Genomic DNA, 27,107 nt, shown 5'->3' with positions numbered 1-27,107 from the left:
CGTTTGAATTATTTCACCGTGTGCATTCAAGTGATAGTTCACTCCAATCAATGTATCATGTTAGACATCAACAGTGGTCAAATGAGATTGAGAGGAATCTAGTTCAAGGCCATAGGTAACGTTTCAAATAAAGACATCTGGTGAAACCCTCTTTATTATGAAAGTAACTTCGGAAACAACCGGCACACAGTCAAGACATACAGGCAGCTCCTACGTCTGTACAGCTTCTTCAGAAACAAAGTAAAACAAAGGCCTAACGTACATTCAAAACTGAGCATGGAAGATCCGCGCTATAGAAACTTAAGGCCAACGTTCGGTATAACGCTGCATGTCTGCACAATTGGAAATGACCTTAAAACTTTCATCGTGCTATAACACCAATCTTCCACACTCCGTATTGAATCTCTCAAAGGCGTGAGGACCGAAGGCCAACCAGCCTGTGAAGCTACACCGCTATCATACATTCAGGCTGGCCTGAGGGGGTTTGACGATAGCATGGTCTCATCTATGTGCTTTAGCAAACTGCTTTGACCATTGTCATGCTAGTTAGAGAAGTTGGCTAAAGTACACAGAAGTGGGATCCTTGCCCTAATCAAATGATTTAAATAATTGCATCCTTCCTTGGAATAATCATAGCTCTGATATTATTGGATCGGTAAAAGCTATGTATTGAAACCTATGCTTTCACCTAGCCAAAAAAGGTTAAAAAAAAAATGTCATCAGAGGGGCATCCGGTTGCCCTGGACGCTGATCTTCACCGCGTGGCCTGTCTTTGTCATACGCTTTATGTCGGCGAAGCGACGCAACTGTTTGTCCACCCGTGACATGCCCTTCTTAACCGGGGCCTGGGAGACAGAGGGAGGAAAGAAGAGAGGATTACAAAAGGAGAGACAGGAAAAGTGGAACTACTCTGTCGCAAACATTCGCCAAAACACAGTGCGCCTCCGCCACAATATTGGACAGTGGTAGTACCACTACAAGCCTAGCGAGCAAGGTTACTGACACACAAACACACTCGCATCAAATTTGGAATGTTCTGTCGATCTGATATTTCTCGTTGAGTTTCGCAACCATAGCACTTAAAACTCTGAACACTAAGTTGAATAGTAACACATTCCCACCATGCTGGACACAAACTTAAGCAACGATGGTATAGCCTAATGTCTTAAAACCAGGGAAGTTCAAATGTCACAGCTCAAGCAGTGTAGTACTGTGTGTTATATGTTTTAAACAGGGGACTCATTCATTCATTAGGCGGCTGGGCAACAGCGTGCAGAACCGTTTGACTTGGTAAGTGGTGGGATGGTTGCACTCCAGTCCACACTGCACACAGTGGCCCTGGGTAGAAGTTACCATCAGCTTACCCTCTCTCATTCCCAACATTCACCATTAGTGGGGGTAACCGTTAGCTGACCTAAGATCAGTGTCTATGGGCAACTTTGTCCTACCCAGGACCAGCAAAAGACATGCAGGTGGCACTTACTGCCCCGTGTGGTGACAGTAGGAATTACAGGGGCATGCCATTGCCGTCCACATTGATCTTCACCGCCGTGATGCGCCGCTGTGACCTCTGCTGGGCGATGCGACGCTTGTGCTTTTCCAATCGGCTTATCCCTTTCTTAAAGCATGTCTACAGTCGGGAACCAATCACATTCAGCTCCTTACCGATGCCCACGTCATGTAGTGACAAAACATCTAACAAGCTACAGTTCAGACCCAGTCACAACTAAGGTAACTTAGCTAAAATGACCTGGAAACGGTTATTTGCGGAATCCAGGATTTCAGGTTGGAGAAGAAAATTGGTCTGATTTAGACAGTTAAAAGAAATGGGAAAACTATCAAGGGGTCCTTTCTCCTCCCAGGCAGATAGCTGGACGGACAAACACTCACTGCTCTGGATTCGCTCTCCACGTTCCATTTGGGCCGCACGACATAGTCCTTGTTGGATGGCATGGGCACCCTGGCCCGGGCACAGAATCCAGGGTCGCCTGGGCGTAGAGCTCTGTCGGGCAACAAACACAGGAGGGGTGTCAGCAGAGAGCAACACAGACACACACACACACAACATGTGATGGCCACTACTCACTTCTCTTCTCCCGTCAGCACTTTCTCCAGGTCTCTATGAGGAGTCTGTCCCCCTGAGCTGTAGAGAGAGGGAGGGAGAGCGAGATGGGAAGAGAGACAGAATTGACAGAGTCTGAGTGACCACTGACTGACCTGGCCACACACAGTTAACCAACAGTAAGGGTGTCGCTAGCACTCTGCACACTGGTCTTAACACATGCCGTTACTGCCACTTCCCTGTTCAAAGGTTAGTGTTTGAGAATAGTAGAAAAAGACAGTACCAGTATGAAGACGGGCAGAAACTGCTCCATCGATAAAAATCCCTGATCATGCTTGTAGGCGATGTCATGGCGACGTCGGCTGGCTAAGCTCATGCGCAGAAACACGTCATCGGGTCTAACGGTCGTCTCGTGCCCGAACTGCGCACGTGCTGCATGTCATATCGAAGGCACTCCTTTGATATGTTGTTTTTGAGTCAAATTAAAACGTGTCAGTTGGTCACTTCCACAAGGTTGCAGGAATAACTACGTAAGACATTGGCCTCGAATCTAGGCTGTGCCTTTAGATTTCAAGAAAATTAACTAAGGAAGAATTTCCCCCTTCTCTCATTGACTTCTCAAACCCCAAACCCCGGCCTGGTTTGCTTGGACAGTTTCGCAAGCGTTCCCGGGAAGTCTCAAGATGTTGCACCTCTGGGTTTAGAAACTCTACGGTGATTAAGTACTTATAAAAAAACATTTTGATAGATGACTGTAATCGCCCCCCTTTTGGCACTGCTTTGGTGGAATTATCCACTCTGTCGAGACAACATTACCCTCGAGTTGTGTATATAACATTTAATGAAATAGGTTATAGCAAATTTACTCTGAATGTCACTCATGTACTGCCCTGCTGTGGCTGCCCGGATTGACTCAGTTCCTTAGGTCCTAACATAAGTGTATTAATAAAGCATTGAACTCTAACACACAATGCACACCCAAACAAAGCGTACTGGCTACATACAGGCTATATGAAGAAACACCAAAAAAAACAAAGATGTTTATTCCTGAACTGGAGAGAAATGTCATTTGAAGAGCAAGAGGATATGAAGTACACAGAGGTTAGGGTTTAAAGGTCAGCGGGAGGGCAAATGGCCAGACAACCTTCACTGCTAACTGAGGAAGAGAGCCATAGCTATACTCTGCTTTGTGCCAAGATCGAAGCCCTGGCCCAGTGACGCGTTTTAGCTTTCTGACAGACATGGTAAGAGTTACAACGGCAAACACTGCTCCAACATGGTTAAAATGAACAGAATCTCCCACACAAACACGCTTACAAAGCAGCCTTTCTAACCCTCACCATTAACACTGCTCAAAATGAAGCCATACTCACAAGAAAGCCTCAGTAACTCTAGGCTCAATCTGACTCTTCTACTATCATTCATACCAACAACTATCATTGTCTCTGGGGGAAAAAAACAACCTGGGGGGGGGGGGGGGGGGGGGGGGGGGGGGGGGGGGGGGGGGGGGGGGGGGGGGGGGGGGTTGAACATCTGACTGCAGCCAAAGTCACTCGTGTGGCGGAGCAATCATGCAACCATGAACCTGAGTTGCTGCAGGGAGAAGACATCCGGTTCCTTGGACCTCTCCATCTTTTGGGGCTGACTGGGGGGGGGGGAGGAGACACACCACGTTGGGAAGTAGACAGTCATGGAGAGAGAGGGTGGATTTGACAAAGATGAGCAGAGTGACACAGTGAAAGGAGGAGTGTGAGGACTGAAAAGTGGATGAATGACAGACAGGCAGGAGGAATAGATAGGAACAGTGGGACAATGAGCTGGAAAGGGTGGGTTGGAGTGAACAAATCATGTCTACTGTGATCACATGAGACAACTGCATGCATGTGTTTAAGGGGGTATATTGTATAACAAGTGAGTATATGTGTGGGACATCTATGAGTGTGTTAACTGTTTCCATTAGCCGGCAAGGCTTTCATCCGCTGAAAAAAATGAAGCCGATAAAAATGACCCGGCGAAACAAAATCCCATTGCAAAATAATGCGTTTTATTAATTGATGAAAATACATTTGACAGTCATGCTTATAGGTTAATTTGCATAATTTAGTGGAATTAAATTGGCCTGTGTGTATTTTCGTTAGTATCTTATTTATCCAACTATCACCGCCTATATTGTGCAGGATTTCTCCTGGAGTAAAACGGGCTTTTATAATAAGCCCATTTACTGCGCAACAATTCTAAATGCAAATCGCGTGTTTAAAACCGTTTTGGTGCACGATTGAAAAGGACTATTTTTTATTTCTCAACTGGTAGTTGAAGCACAACTATTTACCATTCAAGTGCAGGAAACAGGCTATCAGCGCATCACCCACCAACTTACAATATGAGCTAGAGGCAGTATGCATTATGAAAATATACTTAATTGTTTGAAACCTGAATTTATTTCATATTACGAGGCATGTCTTACCTTGCTTCAAAGTAGCCTATAGGCTAAATTCAAGCATAGAAACTTGGGAGGAAATTATTTTATAAAGACTTCATAGGCAGTGCAGTGCGTGAGTTTCAAGTTGAGGGAAGCATGCAATTTATCCTACCATTTCTACTATTCTGCGTGCTAGTTTTGATTTTCACAGGAGCATTTTCGTGGAACAGTTTCATTGCAATAATAACGTTTTCTTTCTTAAAATCATTGTCAAGTGGTTAATCATAAAAATCTGGATTAAAATTATACAAATCTGAAAGTTAACTCAACTAATGCGAGATCACCAGCCTCTGCCATATGGACACATTGACGCACCGTGATCCATTGGCGGCTGAAGAAATGAGCGCATGGAATTCATAGCCTATAGGCCAATGCAGCAGTAGGCCTATAATTTCCATTGCTCTTTCACACAGAGGATTGGTGATTATCGAGGGGGAGACTGTTGATAAGATATTTCAAAATAGCTTACTGTGAGGAACTATAATTGTAATATATTATCATTCTGCAGGCCAGGTACTTGTACGCGTGCTCAGGTGCACATACTTCCTCAACATTATCAGGACAGAGATAACAGACAGGCTCATCACTCACATGGAGCACTACAAACAAAAGACAATGAAAAAAATGGATAAATCTCATAAATGATGGTTATAAAATAAACCGTGTAGCAGGTAGTGAACTCCGTAAACAACGTTTCAACTTCGAGAATGGTAAAATTACTAATTAATACAAAAAAAATAACAGAGCAAACAAGATACACAATGAAACTTCCTGTTGGAAGGTGAACCTTCACCCCAGCCTGAGTTCCTGAGCGCTCTGGAGCAGGTTTTCAAGGAGCTTTATGTACTTTGATCCGATCAACTTTCCCTCGATCCTGACTAGTCACCCAGACCCTGTCGCTAAAAAAACATCAGCATGATTCTGCTACCACCGTTTTCGCTTTGTCATTATGGGGTAGTGTGTGTAGATTGCAGAGGATTGTTTATTTTTTCAATCCATTTTAGAATAAGGCTGTAACGTAACAAAATCTGAATACTTTCCGGAGGTACTGCAGGTTCAGAACAAGTCAGTTCGTCAAATTCCTGCCCTGCTAGAGCTGATTCAGTCAACTGTAAGTGCTGTTATTCTGAAGTGGAAACGTCTAGGAGCAACAACGGCTCAGCCATGAAGTGGTAGGCCACACAAGCTCACAGAACGGGACAGGCGAGTGCTGAAGCAAGTAAAAAATAGTCTGTCCTCAGTTGCAACACTCACCACGAGTTCCAAACTGCCTCTGGTAGCAACGTCAGCACCAACAACTGTTCATCTGGATCTTCATGAAATGGGTTTCCATGGTGGAGCAGCCGCACACAAGCCTTAGATCACCATGCGCATTGCCAAGTGTCGACTTGAGTGGTGTAAAGCTCGCCGCCATTGGACTCTGGAGCAGTGGAAACGCATTCTCTGGAGTAATGAATCACGCTTCTTCATCTGGCAGTTTGACAGACTAATCTGGGTTTGGCGGATGCCAGGAGAACGCTACCTGCCCCAATGCATAGTGCCAACTGTAAAGTTTGAAAAATCTTTAGATTTTAATCTCTGTCACATATCATAACCGCTATCAGGTGAACTGTTTAGAAAGGTGTTTTCCCGCGAATTGCATTTCGATAAAAGTTTGAAAATGCTTCATTGTCCTCTTTAATACATGAGTTGCCATAATCTAAATGTGATATCTATCCTTCTGAGCGCTGTTGGTGTACGCTCTAATATGTTATGCACCCAAAGCATATGGGTAAATAAATAAAAATCTTCCTGGTCACATTTTCCAGCTCCACATTGTCCTAACGGAAACCCCGGGGTGTGTGTGCGCACATTTACCTGAGGCGTCTTTTTTGCGGCATCTGCTGGTCGAGGTCTCTCTGTTGTCTCTCCTCGCGTGTCATGCCCTTGTAGTTAGACGTCAGGCCAAAGATGGGCCTGGACCACTCGTCTGTACAGACACGGCAAGTATCAATACCCACTATCAATACTAATACTCTAGCAATAACACCAACACTCAAACCTCTACAGAGGGGCCGTGTCCCATTGCTACATGCTAACTAGAAGCTGCTGGAACTTGAAAAAAAACACCACTATGAAACAGTTGAGTGAAAATGAGAGAATCTTTTTAACCCTTTAATGACCTAATTCATTCTTTACTTGACTCAGTCTGACAATACTTGGGTCAGCTATTACTTCAGACAGATGCACATGATTAAATGCACATCTGATATGTTTTTGAGTATAGGTATGTAGGGGACTTACTGATGAGTTTGAGGGCGAGGTCCTTGTTGGGGCGCGACTCCTTGGGGTGTTTGTATAGGAACATGACGGCTCGGCCTATCCCGCTGTGTTTGAGAGTCTCCTGACTCACACTGGGGAGCTGGGGGGAGAACGGACAACCATATGAAAACACAGGTCTTTATAAATATTAAAAACCATGGTGACGTCTCGGGGGGGGGGGGGGGGTGGTTGCGGAAATGGAATACCTAGCACTTACTTCCTGTAGAATCTTGAGGAGATCCTCTCTGATTTTGAGGGCCGGAAGACTCTTATCTGGCAGCGGGCCGATCCACTCCTTGATAGCCGACATCACCCCGCTGTCGATGAACGTCTCCTTGAGGTCTTGCCTGAACGCACACATACGTCAGACCATATACGCATCCAAAACACCTATGTGCTACATAAACTCAATGGTACTACATTCTATTTTAAACTCTAATCATTCAGTCAGAGTTTTAAAAAATATATACATATATAAAATATACACACACACAGTTGAAGTCAGAAGTTTACATACAGGTTGGAGTTGGAGTCATTGTTTTTCAACCACTCCACAAATTTCTTGTTAACAAACTAGCTTTGGCAAGTGAGTTAGGACATCTACTTTGCGCATGACAAGTACATTTTCCAACAATTGTTTAAAGACAGATTATTTCACTGTATCACAATTCGAGGTGTACCTGTGGATGTATATCAAGGCCTACCTTCGAACTCAGTGCCTCTTTGCTTGACATCATGGGAAAAACAAAAGAAATCAGCCAAGACCGCAGAAAAAAAATTGTAGACCTCCACAAGTCTGGTTCATCCTTGGGAGCAATTTCCAAATGCCTGAAGGTACCCCGTTCATCTGTACAAACAATAGTACCAAATTATAAACACAATGGGACCATTCAGTCGTCATACCGCTCAGGAACGAGACGCATTCTGTCTCCTAGAGATGAACGTACTTTGGTGATCAATCCCAGAACAACAGCAAAGGCCCTTGTGAAGATGCTGGAGGAGTTCTATATCGACATAACCTGAAAGGCCGCTCAGCAAGGAAGAAGCCACTGCTCCAAAATCCCCATAAAAAAGCCAGACTACGGTTTGCAACTGCACATGGGGACAAAGATCGTACTTTTTGGAGAAATGTCCTCTGGTCTGATGAAACAAAAATAGAACTGTTTGGCCATAATGAACATCGTTATGTTTGGAGGAAAAAGGGGGAGGCTTGCAAGCCCAAGAACACCATCCCAACCGTGAAGCACGGGGGTGGCAGCATCATGTTGTGGGGGTGCTTTGTTGCAGGAGGGACTGGTGCACCTCACAAAATAGATGGCATCATGAGGAAAGGAAAATTATGTGGATATATTGAAGCAACATCTCAAGACATCAGTCAGGATGTTAAAGCTTGGATGCAAATGGGTCTTCCAAATGAACAATGACCCCAAGCCAAGCATACTTCCAAAGTTGTGGAAAATGGGTTAAGGACAAAAAAGTCAAGGTATTCGAGTTGCCATCACAAAGCCCTGACCTCAATCCTATAGAAAATTTGTGGACAGAACTGAAAAAGCATGTGCGAGCAAGGAGGCCTACAAACCTGACTCAGTTACACCAGCTCTGTCAGGAGGAATGGGCCAAAATTCTCCCAACTTACTGTGGGAAGCATGTGGAAGGCTACCAAAAACATTTGACCCATGTTAAACAATTTAAAAAGGCAATGCTACCAAATACTAATTGAGTGTATGTAAACTTCTAACCCACTGGGAATGTGATGAAATAAATAAAAGCTGAAATAAATCATTCTCTACTATTATTCTGACATTTCACATTCTTAAAATAAAATTGGTGATCCTAACTGCACGAAGAAAGATAATGTTTACTAGGATTAAATGTCAGGAATTGTGAAAAACTGAGTTTAAATGTATTTGGCGAAGCTGTATGTAAACTTCCGACTTCAACTGTACATACACATATATACATACAAACACAGAACCAGTCAAAAGTTTGGAGACACCTATTCAAGGGTTTTCCTTTGTTTTTACTATTTTCTACATTGTAGAATAATAGTGAAGACATCAAAACTATGAAATAACACATATGGAATCATGTAGTAACCAAAAAAGTGTTAAAGAAAAACATTTATATTTTAGATTCTTCTAAGTAGCCACTCGTTGCCTTGATGACAGCTTTGCACACTCTTGGCATTCTCTCAACCAGCTTCACCTGTAATGCTTTTCCAACAGTCTTGAAGGAGTTCCCACATATGCTGAGCACTTGTTGGCTGCTATTCCTTCACTCTGCAGTCCAACTCATCCCAAACCATCTCAATTGGGTTGAGGTTGGATGATTGTGTAGGCCAGGTCATCTGATGCAGCACTACATCACTCTTCTTGGTCAAATAGCCCTTACACAACCTGGAGGTGTGTTTTGGGTCATTGTCCTGTTGAAAAAGAAATGATAGTCCCACTAAGTGCAAACCAGATGGGATGGCGAATCGCTGTGGTAGCCATGCTGGATAAGTAAGCCTTGAATTCTAAATAAATCACAGACAGTGTCACCAGCAAAGCACCCCCACGCCATCACACCTTCTCCATGCTACAGAGGGAACCAGACATGCAGAGATCATCCGTTCACCTACTCTGCGTCTCACAAAGACACAGTGGTTGGAACCAAAAATCTCAAATTTAGACTCATCAGAACAAAAGGACAGATTTCCACCGGTCTAATGTCCATAGCACATGTTTCTTGGTCTAGGCAAGTCTCTTCTTATTGGTGTCCTTTAGTAGTGGTTTCTTTGCAGCAATTTGACCATGAAGGCCTGATTCACACAGCCTCCTCTGAACAGTTGATGTTGAGATGTGACTTAGATGAACTCTGAAGCATTTATTAGGGCTGCAATTTCTGAGGTGCAGTTAACTCTAATGAACTTATCCTCTGCTGCAGAGGATAAATTCATTAGAGTTAACTGTCCTAGATCACTTCTATGCTCACTTCGAGGCAAGCAACACTGAGGCATGCATGAGAGCATCAGCTGTTCCGGACGACTGTGTGATCACGCTCTCCGTAGCCGACGTGAGTAAGACCTTTAAACAGGTCAACATACACAAGGCTGCGGGGGCAAACGGATTACCAGGACGTGTGCCCCGGGTATGTGCTGACCAACTGGCAGGTGTCTTCACTGACATTTTCAACATGTGCCTGATTGAGTCTGTAATACCAACATTTTTCAAGCAGACCACCATAATCCCTGTGCCCAAGAACACAAAGGCAACCTGCCTAAATGACTACAGACCCGTAGCACTCACGTCCATAGCCATGAAGTGCTTTGAAAGGTTGGTCATGGCTCACAACACCCTTATCCCAGAAACCCTAGACCCACTCCAATTTGCATACCGCCCAAACAGATCCACAGATGATGCAATCTCTATTGCACTCCACACTGCCCTTTCCCACCTGGACAAAAGGAACACCTATGTGAGAATGCTATTCATTGACTACAGCTCAGCGTTCAACACCATAGTGCCCTCAAAGCTCATCAATAAGCTAAGGACCCTGGGACTAAACACCTCCCTCTACAACTGGATCCTGGACTTCCTGACGGGCCACCCCCAGGTGGTGAGGGTAGGTAACAACACATCTGCCACGCTGATCCTCAACACTGGAGCTCCCCAGGGGTGCGTGCTCAGTCACAAGTACTCCCTGTTCACCCACGACTGCATGGCCAGGCACGACTCCAACAACATCATTAAGTTTGCAGACGACACAAGTGGTGGGCCTGATCACCGACAACAACGAGCGAGCCTATAGGGAGGTCAGAGACCTGGCCGGGTGGTGCCAGAATAACAACCTAACCCTCAACGTAACCAAGACTAAGGAGATGATTGTGGACTACAGGAAAAGGAGGACCGAGCACGCCCCCATTCTCATCGACGGGGCTGTAGTGGAGCAAGTTGAGAGCTTCAAGATCCTTGGTGTCCACATCAACAAACTAGAATGGTCCAAACACACCAAGACAGTCGTGAAGAGGGCACGACAAAGCCTATTCCCCGCAGGAAACTAAAAAGATTTGGCATGGGTCCTGAGATCCTCAAAAGGCTATACAGGTTCTGCAACATCGAGAGCATCCTGACCGGTTGCATCACTGCCTGTATATAGCCTGTCTTTTTTACTGTTGTTTTTATTTCTTTACCTACCTATTGTTCACCTAATACCTTTCTTTTTGCACTATTGGTTAGAGCCTGTAAGTAAGCATTTCACTGTAAGGTCTACTACACCTGTTGTATTCAGCGCACGTGACAAATAAACTTTGATTTGATCTGATCTCTAGGTCTTCCTTTCCTGTGGTGGTCCTCATGAGAGCCAGTTTCATCATAGTGTCTGATGGTTTTTGTGACTGCACTTGAAGAAACTTTCAAAGTTCTTGAAATATTCCGGATTGACTGAGCTTCAGGTCTTAAAATAATGATGGACTGTCATTTCTCTTTGCTTATTTGAGCTGTTCTTGCCATAATACAGACTTGGTCTTTTACCAAATAGGGCTATCTTCTGTATACCATCCCCTACCTTGTCACAACACAACTGATTGGCTCAAACGCATGAAGGAAAACATTCCACAAATTGACTTCTAACAAGGCACACCTGTTAATTGAAATGCATTCGAGGAGACTACCTCATGAAGCTGGTTGAGTGAATGCCAAGTGTGCAAAGCTGTCATCAAGGCAAAGTGTGGCTACTTGAAGAATCTCAAATATATTTTGATTTGTTCAAAAGTTTTTTGGTTACTACATGATTCCATATGTTATTTCATAGTGTTGACGTCGTCACTATTATTCTAAAATGTAGAAAACAGTAAAAATAAAGAAAAACCCTGAAATGAGTAGGTGTCCAAATTTGACAGGTATTATATACACACACCAAGTACACATTAAACATTAAGAACACTTGCTCTTTCCATGACAGACTGACCAGGTGAATCTATTATCCCTCATTGATGTCACTTGTTAAATCCACTTCAAAATCAGTAGAGATGAAGGGGAGGAGACAGGTTAAAGATACATTTTTTTAAAGCCTTGAGACATGTATTGCGTATGTGTACCACTCAGAGGGTGAATGGGCAAGACAAGTACCTTTGAACGGGGTATGGTAGTAAGTTGCAGGCACACCTGTTTAAGTGTCAAGATCTGCAACGCTGCTGGCGTCTTCACGCTGAACAATTTCCTGTGTGTATCAAGAATTGTCCACCACCCAAAGGACATCCAGCCAACTTAACTGTGGGAAGCATTGGAGTGAACATGGGCACTTTCCCTGTGGAATGCTTTCGAAACCTTATAGAGTACATGACCCGATGAATTGAAGCTGTTCGTAGGGAAAAAAGGGGGTGGAACTCAATATTAGGAAGGTGTCCCTGTTTTGTACACTCAGAGTGTGTGTGTGTGTGTATACATATATATAATAACACACACAAACGGTTCAAAAATTTGGGGTCACTTAGAAATGTCCTTGTTTTTGATCAGAAGTACTGTGTAGACATAGTTAATGTTGTAAATGACTACTGTAGCTGGAAACGGCAGATTTTTTTATGGAATATTTACATAGGCGTACAGAGGCTCATTATCAGCAACCATCACTCCTGTGTTCCAATGGCACGTTGTGTTAGCTAATACAAGTTTGTCATTTTAAAAGGCTAATTGATCATTAGAAAACACTTATTTTAATGGACATTTTTTGTTGTTGCTTTTCTTAATTTTTTTTTAAAAAGAGGACATTTCTAAGTGACCACAAACTTTTGAACGGTAGTGTATATAAACACACACTACCTTCAGAAAGTGTTCAGACCCCTTGACTTTTTCCACATTTTGTTACATTACAGCATTATTCAAAAATGTATTAAATAATCTCAGCAATCTACACATAATGCCAAAGCACTTTAAATATTTTTTTTTTTTAAATGTTTGCACATGAAATAGAAAACAGAATTATCTTATTTACATAAGTATTCAGACCCTTTGCTATGAGACTCGAAATTGAGCTCAGGTGCATCCTGTTTCCACAACTTGATTGGAGTCCACCTGTGGTAAATTCAATTGATTGGACATGATTTGGAAAGGCACACACCTGTCTATATAAGGTCCCACAGTTGACAGTGCAGGTCAGAGCAAAAACCAAGCCATGAGGTCGAAGGAATTGTCCGTTGAGCTCCGAGACAGGATTGTGTCGAGGCACAGATCGGGGGAAGGGTACCCAAAAATGTCACGCTTGGAGTATGCCAAAAGGCACCTAAAGTCTCTCAGACCATTAGAAACCAGATTATCTGGTCTGATGAAACCAAGATTGAACTCTATGGCCTGAATGACATGGGTCAGGTCTGGATGAAACCTGGCACCATCCCGACAATGAAGCAGAGGTGGCAGCATCATGCTGTGGGGATGTTTTTCAGCGACAGGGACTGGGAGACTAGTCAGGATAGAGGGAAGAATGAACGGAGCAAAGTAGAGAGATCCTTGATGAAAACCTGCTCCAGAGCACTCAGGACCTCAGACTGGGGCGAAGGTTCACCTTCCTACAGGACAACATCCCTAAGCACACAGCCAAGACAATGCAGGAGTGGCTTCGGGACAAGTCTCTGAATGTCCTTGAGTGGCCGAGCCAGAGGCAGGACTTGAACCTGATCTAACATCTCTGGAGAGATCTGAAAATAGCTGTGCAGCGACGCTCCCCATCCAACCTGACAGAACTTGAGAGGATCTGCAGAGAAGAATGGGAGAAACTCCCCAAATACAGGTGTGCCAAGCTTGTAGCATCATACCCAAGAAGACTCTAGGCTGTATGCGCTGCCAAAGGTTCTTCAACAAAGTACTGAGTTAAGGGTCTATATAAAAAAATTGAAAACATTTGAAAATATTTCTAAAAACCTGTTTTTGCTTTGTCATCATGAGGTATCGTGTGTAGATTTATGAGGGGAAAAAACTATTTAATCAATTTTAGAATAAGGCTCTAACGTAACAAAATGTGGAAAAAGTCAAGGGGTTTGAATACTTTCCCGAACGCACTGTATGTGTATACACACACACCACCAGTCAAAAGTTCAGACAACTACTCATTCAAGGGTTTCTTTTATTTTTACTATTTTCTACATTGAAGAATAATAGTGAAGTCATCAAAACTATGAAACAGGTATATGGAATCATGTAGTAACCAAGAAACTGTTACACAAATCAAAATGTATTTTATATTTGAGATTCTTCAAGTAGCCACCCCTTGCCTTGATGACATCTTTGCACACACTTTTCATTCTCTCAACCAGCTTCATGAGGTAGCCACCTGGAATGGATTTCAATTAACAGGTGTGCCTTGTTAAAAGTTAATTTGTGGAATTTCTTTCCATCTTAATGCATTTGAGCCAATCAGTTGTGTTGTGACAAGGTAGGGGTGGTATACAGAAGAAAGCCCTATTTGGTAAAAGACCAAGTCCACATTATGGCAAGATCAGTCCAAATAAGCAAAGAGAAACGACAGTCCATCATTACTTAAAGACATGATGGTCAGTCAATCTGAAAAAATGTCAAGAGCTTTGAAAGTTTCTGCAAGAACATTTTTAAAAACCAAGAGCTATGATGAAACTGGTTCTCATGAGGACTGACACAGGAAAGAAAGACCCAGCGTTACCTCTGCTCCAGAGGATAAGTTCATTAGAGTTAACACGGTCAAATTGTTGCAAAGAAACACCAATAAGATGAAGAGACTTGCTTGGGTCAAGAAACACAAGCAATGGACATCAGACCGGTGGAAATGAGTGCAAATTTGAGATTTTTGGTTCCAACCGCCGTGTCTTTGTCAGACGCAGAGTAGGTCAACGGATGATCTCTGCACATGTGGTTCCCACCATGAAGCATGGAGGAAGAGGTGTGATGGTGCTTTGCTGGCGACAATGTCAGTGACTCATTTAGAATTCAAGGCACACTTAACCAGCATAGCTACCACAGCATTCTGCAGCAACATGCCATCCCATCTGGTATGCGCTTAGTGAGAATATAATTTGTTCGTCAACAGGACAATGACCCAAAACACCTCCAGGCTGCGTAAGGGCTATTTGACCAAGGAGAGTGATGGAGTGCTGCATCAGATGACCTGGCCTCCACAATCACCCAACCTCAACCCTATTGTGATGGTTTGGGATGAGTTGGACCACAGAGTGAAAGAAAAGCAGCCAACAAGTGCTCAGCATATGAGGGAACTCCTTCAAGACTGTTGAAGCATTCCTCATGAAGCTGGTTGAGAGAATACCAAGTGTGCAAAGCTGTCATCAAAGCAAAGGGTGGCTTCTTTGAAGAATCTAAAACAAAATATATTTGGATTTTTAAACACTTTTTTGGTTAGTACATGATTCCATATGTGTTATTTCATAGTTTGTGTCTTCATTATTATTCTACAGTGTAGAAAATAAAGAAAAACCCTTGAATGAGTAGGTGTGTCCAAACTTTTGACTGGTACTGTACACACCAGTGGAGGCTGCTGAGGGGGAGGACGGCTCATAATAATGGCTGGAACGGAGCGAATGGAATGGCATCAAACTACACTTTTGATGTACTTGATAGTATTCTACTCAGTCCGCTGCAGCCATTACCACGAGCCCATCCTCCCTTAATTAAAGGTGCCACGAACCTCCTGTAACACACACAGAGAGTGTACAAAACATTAGGAACACCTTCCAAATATTGAGTTGCACCCCCCCTTTCCCCTCAGAACAGCCTCAATTCGTCTGGGAATGGACTCTACAAGGTGTCGAAAGCTGGATGTCCTTTGGGTGGTGGGCTAGTCTTGACACCAACGGGAAACTGTTGAGCATGAAAAACACAGCAGCATTGCAGTTCTTGACACACTCAAACAGGTGCGCCTGGAACATAATACCATACACCGTTCAAAGGCACTTTAATATTTGTCTTGCCCATTCAACCTCAATGGCACACATACACAATCCGTCTCAATTGTCTCAAGGCTTAAAAAACATTGTTTAACCCGTCTCCTCCCCTTCAACTACACCAGCCTTTCTCAAAGTATGTTAATGATGGGTCGCGATGCGTCAAGAGTAAATGTATAATTATTTAATTATTGGAATTGATTTGGCCAAGTGCAACTGCGGTCTCTGCTCAGCTTGGCAGCTGCGCGATAGGGAGACGCCCGTGTAATTCGCAGTTTTCTTGAAGATCACTCGGCGACACACGATGCAGCGCTGTCGTTCAGCAGCAGACGATGCGCTGTCAGCCACTGACTTGTCATTCCCACTCGCCAACACTCACCGCTGTCATCAAATGGACTCATGCTAGCAACAAGTTTTGACTGAGCTCAATCGTCATGAAACGCCAATACACCGAAAACTTTGAGAAATAAAGAGAAGCTCCCTCAATGTGTTTTGTGCGGGGAAGTGCTTAGTAATGAGTCAATCAAAACGAACAAATTCATATAACGACACGTCATGACCAAACATCCACAGCGTGACGGTATACCCAGGGAATTATTTCAGAACAGGGCAGAATGCTACAGGAAACAGTGCTTCGACAGTGGAAAAGTAAGTCAGCTAGCAAGGCATTGTTGTCATTTTATAAACAGGTGTTAAGCAGAAATAAGGGAGTACTATCTCATAGTAGTAACGTTATATGCGAGTTTCTCTTTCAAATAATCCCCTGGCCTTGTACACAGGTAATAGCTAACGTTAGCCAAAGCAAGCTAGCCAGCTACTGATAGTGCAACCCTAAGTAACAGTACAGATTAAGATGAAAAATTATCAGGCCTACTGTACATCTTACTGTAGAAATTATTGTTGAAAACAAGTCTAGGTTGGAACCTTTGCTGTTAAAATACAAGTCATCATTTTTATTCTGAATTGGAATAAACTGATTGAAGCAAGATACTTTGAAACAAACACACACAAAGTTCTGGGTTTCTCATCTACAGCAGGAAGCGGTCTCCTGCCTGAGAAAGCAGTAGATATTCTGGTCTAGTTTGGTACCACATGCCCATGTCAGTCAGGGTTCTCAACTCTGGATTACTTAAAAAACAAGTACAGAAACAGTCTCAATGCTGAGCATGACCTCAGTGTTGTACTGTCAAAAACTGATCCCAGAATAGACCTGCTCGTTGAAAACTTCAACCAGCCACACACCTCTCATTAGAACTGTGTGTGTGTGTGTGTGTGTGTGCCTTTCCTGGTCTACATCTGTGTGAATGTTTTTTTTAAATTGAACCTTTATTTAACTAGGCAAGTCAGTTAAGAACCAATTCTTATTTACAATGACTGCATACCCCAGCCAAACCTGGTCGACGCTGGGATAATTGTGCGCCGCCTATGGGACTCCCAATCGCGTCTGGATGAGATACAGCCTGGATCAATCAGTTTATTCCAGTTCAGAATAAAAATGATGACTTCTATTTTAACAGAAACAGCTCCAACCTAGACTTTCTTTCGACAATAATTTCTACAGTAGGTCTGATCATATACTTAGGGTTGCACTATCAAAAAGCCTGCATGTCAGTTCTGTTATGCATCTGTGTGATGTGATCAATCAGTTTGTTCCAGTTCAGAATGGAAATTAGTTATGGAATTTTAACAGCAACAGCTCCAACCTAGACAGATATGTAAGAGTTTTTAAATGGGGGAAAATAAACATGATTAGCTATTGATATGGCTATTTAATTTAATTGGTATTTGTTTTTGTCTATATTGCATTTGTTTTAGGCATAAGGGCAATGAAATGTACCAATATTTACGTATACGTTCCTAAGCTTGGGTCCCAGGAAATTATGAGAATTTCTCATTTGGGTTCCAGGCTGAAAAAGTTTAAGAACCCCTGATCTACAGATTGAAGAGGACTTAACAAGTGACATCCATAAGGGATCATAGCTTTCACCTGGTCAGTCTGTCATAGAAAGAGCAGGTGTTCCTAATGTTTTCTACACTCAGTGTCTATAGACTAAGGCTTGTGGTAGTATCGAGAGCCATGGATGGACTCACTTTTTTCAGGTGCATAACAACAGTGGGGAGGAGGGTCAGCTTTTTTAACGCTGGCTTCTTCTGAGCGTTCAGTGTTCTGTCCTCCTGTAAATCACATAGAATGGTACACCCACACCAGTATTGTGAAGACCTATGAGAGAACACACATTTTGGGGCCAGAACCTCACCTCTGCAGCTTCTGTCATCTTGGTGATCATAGCGCTGACCACGTCGTCAGCATCACTGATGAACGTTCCCCCATCGCGGTTCCGCCGTCGCTTCCCGCTCTGGGCCTTCTTACGAGCCAGCATCACGTCAAAGTCCGACATGAAACTGGTGCTGAATAGAAACAGAGTCAGCCATGCCTCCACTATAGAATGAAAGTATCGTGGCAAGTGGAAAATCGACTGATTGAAAAAACATTGACGGAGATACATGAGATTACTCACTCTTGGCCACCACCCCTGTCCACGCCCTCATCAGAATCAGAGTCATCTGCCATTGTTTTCTTTGCAGAGGCCTGAGATTGGCTCTTATCCCCCTCCAGATCCTCCTGATTGAAACCCTATTGGTGCAGAAACAACAACATCAGCCGTAGGGAACAGGAATCAGATGCGGTATAGTTTCGGTGTCTAAACAATTCCCGAGAGTCCCTAAACCTTTGGGGGCGGTTTCCCAGACTCATTAAGCTTGATCTATGATTGGGAAACCGACCCTTGGTGTTCACAGATCTGAAAAGGACGGGATATGGTAGTTCGACCTTTTCACTGTGTTCTTCAAATTTGACGTTATGGCGGTATTTGATGTTACTGAATAATAAAGGTTCGAGGGGTAAATAAGTTTTATGGGGAGTGCATGACCCCAGGCTGGCAACAAATTAATTCTAAGTGGTTTTAAATGGGCTTGCTCCAATCTTCAACCAAACTTAGTGCATTCGGGAAAGTATTCAGACCACTTCACATTTTGTTACGTTACAGCCTTATTCTAAAATGGATTAAAATAAAACTCAATCTACACACAATACCCCATAATGACAAAGCAAAAACAGTTATTTTTAATACACTTTTGCACATTTATTACATAAATATTTCAGACCCTTTTTACTCAGGTGCATCCTTTTTTCCGCTGATCATGCTTGAGACGTTCTACAACTTGATTGGTGTCCACCTGTGGTAAATTTCTATGAATTGGATTTGGATAGACACACCTGTCTATATAAAAAGGTCCCACAGTTGACAGTGCATGTCAGTTATAATTATGCTTTGGATGGTGTATCAATACACCCAGTCACTACAAAGAGTTAACGGCTGGGATGGGAATAAAATTGAGGATGGATCAACAACATTGTAGTTACTCCACAATACTAACCTAAATGACAGATGAAAAGGAAGCCTGTACAGAATAAAAATATTCCAAAATTTGTTTGCACTTTTTGTCCTGAATACAAAGCATTATTTTTGGGGCAAATCTAACATCATCACTGAGTACCAAATCTTCATACTTTCAAGCATGGTGGTGGCTGCATCATGTTATGGGTATGCTCATTCATCGGCAAGGACTAGGGAGTTTTTGGGGGGGATGAAAAGAAACGTAATAGAGCTAAGCACAGGCAAAATCCTACAACAAAAAAAAACTGGTTCAGTCTGCTTTCCAACAGACACTGGGAGACAAATTCACCTTTCAGCAGGCCAATAACCTAAAACACAAGGCCAAATATACACTGGAGTTGCTTACCAAGATGACTATGTTCCTGAGTGGTATAGTTACATTTTTGACTTTAATGGGCTTGAAAATCTATGGTAGAGACTTGAAAATGGCTGTCTAACAATGATCAACAATAAGAGCTAAAAAAAATATATATTGTACAATCCAGGTGTGCAAAACTCTAAGAGACTTACCCAAAAGACTCAGCTTTAATCCCTGCCAAAGGTGATTTCTGACATGCATCTAATCAAGATACTGTATATTTGTGTTTTATTTCTCAATATTAAAAAAAATCCATACATTTCTTTCACTTTGTCAGAGTATTCTGTGTAGATAAAAAAGAAAATTCTATCAATTTTAATCCCATTTTGTAACAACAAAAAGTGGAAAAAGTCAAGGAGTTTGACTACTTTCTGAAGGCACTGTATCTACCTCGACTTGGTACGATACCAACGACTTGGTATCGTTACTCACTGTATGTATTATTACTTTGGCTATTATTTCTCTATTTTCTTTCTCTCTGCATTGTTGGGAAGATACCGTAAGTAGAGCATTTCACTGTTGTTCACGAAGCATGTGTCGAATAAAATTTGATTTGTACAACTCACCGTAAACTCTTCCCCCTCTTCATCGCCAGAGGTCACCAAAAATGTCTGCAATCATTTTCCTATACGAGAGAGAGCATACCATACTAACTTACAACACACACACATCCTTTCAGTACATACAGTGCATTCGGAAAGTATTCAGACCCTTCACTTTTCCCACACTTTGTTACATACAGCTTATTCTAAAATGGATTGCATACATTTTTTCCTCTTCATTATACACACAATATCCCATAATGACAAAGCAAAAAAACAGTATTCAGAACCTTTGCTATGACACTTGAAATTGAGTTCAGGTGCATCCTGTTTCCACAACTTGATTGGTGTCCACCGGTGGTAAATTCAATTTATGGACATGATTTGGAAAGGCACACCTGTCTATATAAGGTCCCACAGTTGACAGTGCATGTAAGAGCAAAAACCAAGCCATGAGGTCGAAATAATTGTCCGTAGAGCCCCGAGACAGGATTGTGTCACAGATCTGAGGAAGGGTACCAAAAAATGTCTGCAGCATTGAAGGTCCTCAAGAACACAGTGGCCTCCATTATTAAATTGAAGAAGTTTGGAACCACCAAGCCTCTTCCAAGAGCTGTCCGCCCGTCCAAACTGAATAATCGGGGGAGAAGGGCAAGAACCAAGAACCCGATTGTCACTCTGATAGAGCTCCAGAGTTCCTCTGCGGAGATGGGAGAACCTCCCCGAAGGACAACCATCTCTGCAGCACTCCACCAATCAGTGGGGATGTTTTTCAGCGGCAGGGACTGGGGGACTAGTCAGGATCGAGGGAAAGATGAACGGAGCAAAGTACAGTGAGATCCTTGATGAAAACCTGCTCTGGAGCGCTCAGGACCTCAGATTGGGGCGAAGGTTCACCTTCCAATAGGACAACGACCTTAAGCACACAGCCAAGACTACACAGGAGTGGCTTGGGGACAAGTCTCAGTCCTTGAGTGGCCCAGCCAGAGCCAGGACTTGAACCTGTTCGAACATCTCTGGAGAGACCTAAAAAATAGCTGTACAGCGATGCTCCCCATCCAACCTGACAGAGCTTGAGAGGATTTGCAGAGAAGAATGGGAGAAACTCCTCAAATAGAGTTGTGCCAAGCTTGTAGCGTCATACCCGGGAAGCCTCAAGTCTGTAATCGCTGCCAAAGGTGCTTCAACAAAGTACTGAGGAAAGGGTCTGAATAGTTATGTAAATGTGATATTTCCGTTTTATTTATATATAAAAAAAAAAACGTTTTGCTTTGTGATTATGGGGCATTGTGTGTAGATTGATGAGGGGGAAAAAACGTTCATCCATTTTAGAAAAAGGCTGTAACGTTACAAAATGTGGAAAATGTCAAGTGGTCTGAATACTTTCCAAATGCACTGTACATAGCTACTTCATACCCCAGCACAATGACTCAGTACTTGTAACTGTTATTTTTACTCATTGTTATTCACTAAGTATTTATTCCTTGTCACTATTTTAATATCATTTTTTGCAATCTATCTGTAACTCTGTATGTTGGAAAGGGACCCATAAGTAACCATTTCACTGTTAGTCTACACCTGTTGTTTACGAAGCATTTGATTGGATTTATGTCAAGTTCCACAATAAAAATACTACTACTACTTTCCTTACAGTAAGAATCTCAAAGTGCATAAAAACGAAAGTAAACAACAAAATTGTCATTTGTGTAAGGAAAATCATAACTTAAACTAAAAAGGAGTGTGTGTGGGGGAGAGGGGGATCAGAATACTTACTCTTCCTCGTCGCCTGAATCGCTGTCGCTACCAAACAGTGTTTTCTCGTCCTTCTTCCCTCCTTCCACCTTCTGTCCATCATCCTCGTCTTCGCTTTCTGAGCCCAGTTCCCGCAGTTTGGCCATGGTTTTGTCGTGCGCCTCTGAGCCCGCGTCACTGGCGGAGCTGTCATCGTCAGACACAGCGCGGCTCTTCTTCACCACTGAGGAAGAGAAGTCACCATCATTATCATCATTACCATCACTACCATGTACACTATGTAGGAAATAGCGGGTAATTTAAGATGCAGCCTTAATCACCACACACTAGCTAGCCATCATAGACTTCAAGATAAGGTGTGCCTCATAAATGGCAACCTATTCCCCATACAGTACATTACTTTTGACTAGAGCCACCCAACTGCACATGCCCAGCTGCCGGTCTGTCATATTACCTGGTTCGTCAGCCTTCTCCTCCTCACCTTCACTGTCTGACAGGATGGCTTTCTTCCTCTTCACTGTAACAGTATATAGATATCAAAATCACATTAACATACTGACAGATAGATGGAGTTAAACTCAGCAGAAAAAGAAACGTCCCTTTTTCAGGACCTGTCTTTCAAAGATAATTCGTAAAAATCCAAATAACTTCACAGATCTTCATTGTAAATGGTTTAAACACTGTTTCCCATGCTTGTTCAATGAACCATAATTAATGAACATGCACCTGTGGAACGGTTGTTAAGACACTAACAGCTTACAGACGGTAGGCAATTAAGGTCACAGTCATGAAAACTTAGGACACTAAAGGGGCCTTTCTACTGACTCAAAAAAAAAAATGCAGAAGCCCCTGCTCATCTGCCTTAGACATGACATCTGCCTTAGACATGCTGCAAGGAGGCATGCAGATGAGGCCAGGGCAATAAATTACAATGTCTGTACTAGAGGTCGACCGATTATGATTTTTCAACGCCGATACCGATACCGATTATTGGGGGACAAAAAAAGCCGATACCGATTAATCGGCCGATTAAATAATAATAATAATATGTATTTTTATATACACTGCTCAAAAAAATAAAGGGAACACTTAAACAACACAATGTAACTCCAAGTCAATCACACTTCTGTGAAATCAAACTGTCCACTTAGGAAGCAACACTGATTGACAATAGATTTCACATGCTGTTGTGCAAATGGAATAGACAACAGGTGGAAATTATAGGCAATTAGCAAGACACCCCCAATAAAGGAGTGGTTCTGCAGGTGGTGACCACAGACCACTTCTAAGTTCCTATGCTTCCTGGCTGATGTTTTGGTCACTTTTGAATGCTGGCGGTGCTTTCACTCTAGTGGTAGCATGAGACGGAGTCTACAACCCACACAAGTGGCTCAGGTAGTGCAGCTCATCCAGGATGGCACATCAATGCGAGCTGTGGCAAGAAGGTTTGCTGTGTCTGTCAGCGTAGTGTCCAGAGCATGGAGGCGCTACCAGGAGACAGGCCAGTACATCAGGAGACGTGGAGGAGGCCGTAGGAGGGCAACAACCCAGCAGCAGGACCGCTACCTCCGCCTTTGTGCAAGGAGGAGCAGGCGGAGCACTGCCAGAGCCCTGCAAAATGACCTCCAGCAGGCCACAAATGTGCATGTGTCTGCTCAAACGGTCAGAAACAGACTCCATGAGGGTGGTATGAGGGCCCGACGTCCACAGGTGGGGGTTGTGCTTACAGCCCAACACCGTGCAGGACGTTTGGCATTTGCCAGAGAACACCAAGATTGGCAAATTCGCCACAGGCGCCCTGTGCTCTTCACAGATGAAAGCAGGTTCACACTGAGCACGTGACAGACGTGACAGAGTCTGGAGACGCCGTGGAGAACGTTCTGCTGCTTGCAACATCCTCCAGCATGACCGGCTTGGCGGTGGGTCAGTCATGGTGTGGGGTGGCATTTCTTTGGGGGGCCGCACAGCCCTCCATGTGCTCGCCAGAGGTAGCCTGACTGCCATTAGGTACCGAGATGAGATTCTCAGACCCCTTGTGAGACCATATGCTGGTGCGGTTGGCCCTGGTTTCCTCCTAATGCAAGACAATGCTAGACCTCATGTGGCTGGAGTGTGTCAGCAGTTCCTGCAAGAGGAAGGCATTGATGCTATGGACTGGCCCGCCCGTTCCCCAGACCTGAATCCAATTGAGCACATCTGGGACATCATGTCTCGCTCCATCCGCCAACTCCTGGACAGTCTGTGGTGCAACGTGGCGTTGGTGGATGGAGCGAGACATGATGTCCCAGATGTGCTCAATTGGATTCAGGTCTGGGGAACGGGCGGGCCAGTCCATAGCATCAATGCCTTCCTCTTGCAGGAACTGCTGACACACTCCAGCCACATGAGGTCTAGCATTGTCTTGCATTAGGAGGAACCCAGGGCCAACCGCACCAGCATATGGTCTCACAAGGGGTCTGAGGATCTCATCTCGGATGCTTTAGTCCAGGTCTGGGAGGCGATCCCTCAGGAGACCAGCCGCCACCTCATCAGGAGCATGCCCAGGCGTTGTAGGGAGGTCATACAGGCACGTGGAGGCCACACACACTACTGAGCCTCATTTTGACTTGTTTTAAGGACATTACATCAAAGTTGGATCAACCTGTAGTGTGGTTTTCCACTTTAATTTTGAGTGTGACTCCAAATCCAGACCTCCATGGGTTGATAAATTTGATTTCCATTGATAATTTTTGTGTGATTTTGTTGTCAGCACATTCAACTATGTAAAGAAAAAAGTATTTAATAAGAATATTTCATTCATTCAGATCTAGGATGTGTTATTTTAGTGTTCCCTTTATTTTTTGAGCAGTGTGTATATATATATATAATATTATATTATATATATATAATATATATATATATATATATATATACACACTGCTCAAAAAATAAAGGGAACACTAAAATAACACATCCTAGATCTGAATGAATGAAATATTCTCATTAAATACTTTTTCTTTACATAGTTGAATGTGCTGACAACAAAATCACACAAAAATTATCAATGGAAATCAAATTTATCAACCCATGGAGGTCTGGATTTGGAGTCACACTCAAATTAAAGTGGAAAACCACACTACAGGTTGATCCAACTTTGATGTAATGTCCTTAAAACAAGTCAAATGAGGCTCAGTAGTGTGTGTGGCCTCCACGTGCCTGTATGACCTCCCTACAACGCCTGGGCATGCTCCTGATGAGGTGGCGGCTGGTCTCCTGAGGGATCGCCTCCCAGACCTGGACTAAAGCATCCGAGATGAGATCCTCAGACCCCTTGTGAGACATATGCTGGTGGCGGTTGGCCCTGGGTTCCTCCTAATGCAAGACAATGCTAGACCTCATGTGGCTGGAGTGTGTCAGCAGTTCCTGCAAGAGGAAGGCATTGATGCTATGGACTGGCCCGCCCGTTCCCCAGACCTGAATCCAATTGAGCACATCTGGGACATCATGTCTCGCTCCATCCACCAACGCCACGTTGCACCCAGACTGTCCAGGAGTTGGCGGATGGAGCGAGACATGATGTCCCAGATGTGCTCAATTGGATTCAGGTCTGGGAACGGGCGGGCCAGTCCATAGCATCAATGCCTTCCTCTTGCAGGAACTGCTGACACACTCCAGCCACATGAGGTCTAGCATTGTCTTGCATTAGGGGAAACCAGGGCCAACCGCACCAGCATATGGTCTCACAAGGGTCTGAGAATCTCATCTCGGTACCTAATGGCAGTCAGGCTACCTCTGGCGAGCACATGGAGGCTGTGCGGCCCCCAAAGAAATGCCACCCCACACCATGACTGACCCACCGCCAAGCCGGTCATGCTGGAGGATGTTGCAAGCAGCAGAACGTTCTCCACGGCGTCTCCAGACTCTGTCACGTCTGTCACGTGCTCAGTGTGAACCTGCTTTCATCTGTGAAGAGCACAGGGCGCCTGTGGCGAATTTGCCAATCTTGGTGTTCTCTGGCAAATGCCAAACGTCCTGCACGGTGTTGGGCTGTAAGCACAACCCCCACCTGTGGACGTCGGGCCCTCATACCACCCTCATGGAGTCTGTTTCTGACCGTTTGAGCAGACACATGCACATTTGTGGCCTGCTGGAGGTCATTTTGCAGGGCTCTGGCAGTGCTCCACCTGCTCCTCTTGCACAAAGGCGGAGGTAGCGGTCCTGCTGCTGGGTTGTTGCCCTCCTACGGCCTCCTCCACGTCTCCTGATGTACTGGCCTGTCTCCTGGTAGCGCCTCCATGCTCTGGACACTACGCTGACAGACACAGCAAACCTTCTTGCCACAGCTCGCATTGATGTGCCATCCTGGATGAGCTGCACTACCTGAGCCACTTGTGTGGGTTGTAGACTCCGTCTCATGCTACCATAGAGTGAAAGCACCGCCAGCATTCAAAAGTGACCAAAACATCAGCCAGGAAGCATAGGAACTTAGAAGTGGTCTGTGGTCACCACCTGCAGAACCACTCCTTTATTGGGGGTGTCTTGCTAATTGCCTATAATTTCCACCTGTTGTCTATTCCATTTGCACAACAGCATGTGAAATCTATTGTCAATCAGTGTTGCTTCCTAAGTGGACAGTTTGATTTCACAGAAGTGTGATTGACTTGGAGTTACATTGTGTTGTTTAAGTGTTCCCTTTATTTTTTTGAGCAGTGTATATAAAAATACATATTATTATTATTATTTTAATCGGCCGATTATCGGTATCGGCTTTTTTGTCCCCCAATAATCGGTATCGGTATCGGCGTTGAAAAATCATAATCGGTCGACCTCTAGTACAGACATTGTAATTTATTGCCCTGGCCTCATCTGCATGCCTCCTTGCAGCATGTCTAAGGCAGATGTCATGTCTAAGGCAGATGAGCAGGGGCTTCTGCATTTTTTTTTTGAGTCAGTAGAAAGGCCCCTTTAGTGTCCTAAGTTTTCATGACTGTGACCTTAATTGCCTACCGTCTGTAAGCTGTTAGTGTCTTAACAACCGTTCCACAGGTGCATGTTCATTAATTATGGTTCATTGAACAAGCATGGGAAACAGTGTTTAAACCATTTACAATGAAGATCTGTGAAGTTATTTGGATTTTACGAATTATCTTTGAAAGACAGGTCCTGAAAAAGGGACGTTTCTTTTTCTGCTGAGTTTAACTCCATCTATCTGTCAGTATGTTAATGTGATTTTGATATCTATATACTGTTACAGTGAAGAGGAAGAAAGCCATCCTG

The 27,107-nt window shown here is 43.7% G+C and overlaps 1 protein-coding gene across 1 annotated transcript; it reads right to left on the bottom strand.

Annotated features, from left to right (window-relative positions):
* Positions 1 to 327: 327 nt before the first annotated feature.
* LOC120037959 (protein IWS1 homolog) lies at positions 328 to 26,735 on the bottom strand. Its single transcript, XM_038983898.1, is given in 14 exon segments — positions 328 to 845; positions 1,891 to 2,002; positions 2,087 to 2,143; positions 6,399 to 6,510; positions 6,825 to 6,942; positions 7,060 to 7,184; positions 17,829 to 17,916; positions 18,000 to 18,150; positions 18,261 to 18,376; positions 20,124 to 20,153; positions 20,155 to 20,182; positions 21,873 to 22,074; positions 22,306 to 22,368; positions 26,705 to 26,735. Coding segments are annotated over 14 exon segments (1,359 nt in total). The 3' UTR covers positions 328 to 719.
* Positions 26,736 to 27,107: the final 372 nt, after the last annotated feature.

Source organism: Salvelinus namaycush, unplaced genomic scaffold (genome assembly GCF_016432855.1).
Source record: "Salvelinus namaycush isolate Seneca unplaced genomic scaffold, SaNama_1.0 Scaffold1995, whole genome shotgun sequence".
NCBI lineage: Eukaryota > Metazoa > Chordata > Actinopteri > Salmoniformes > Salmonidae > Salvelinus > Salvelinus namaycush.
The sequence above is the reverse complement of the archived record's forward strand: the minus strand, read 5'-3'. Positions and strand labels throughout refer to the sequence as shown.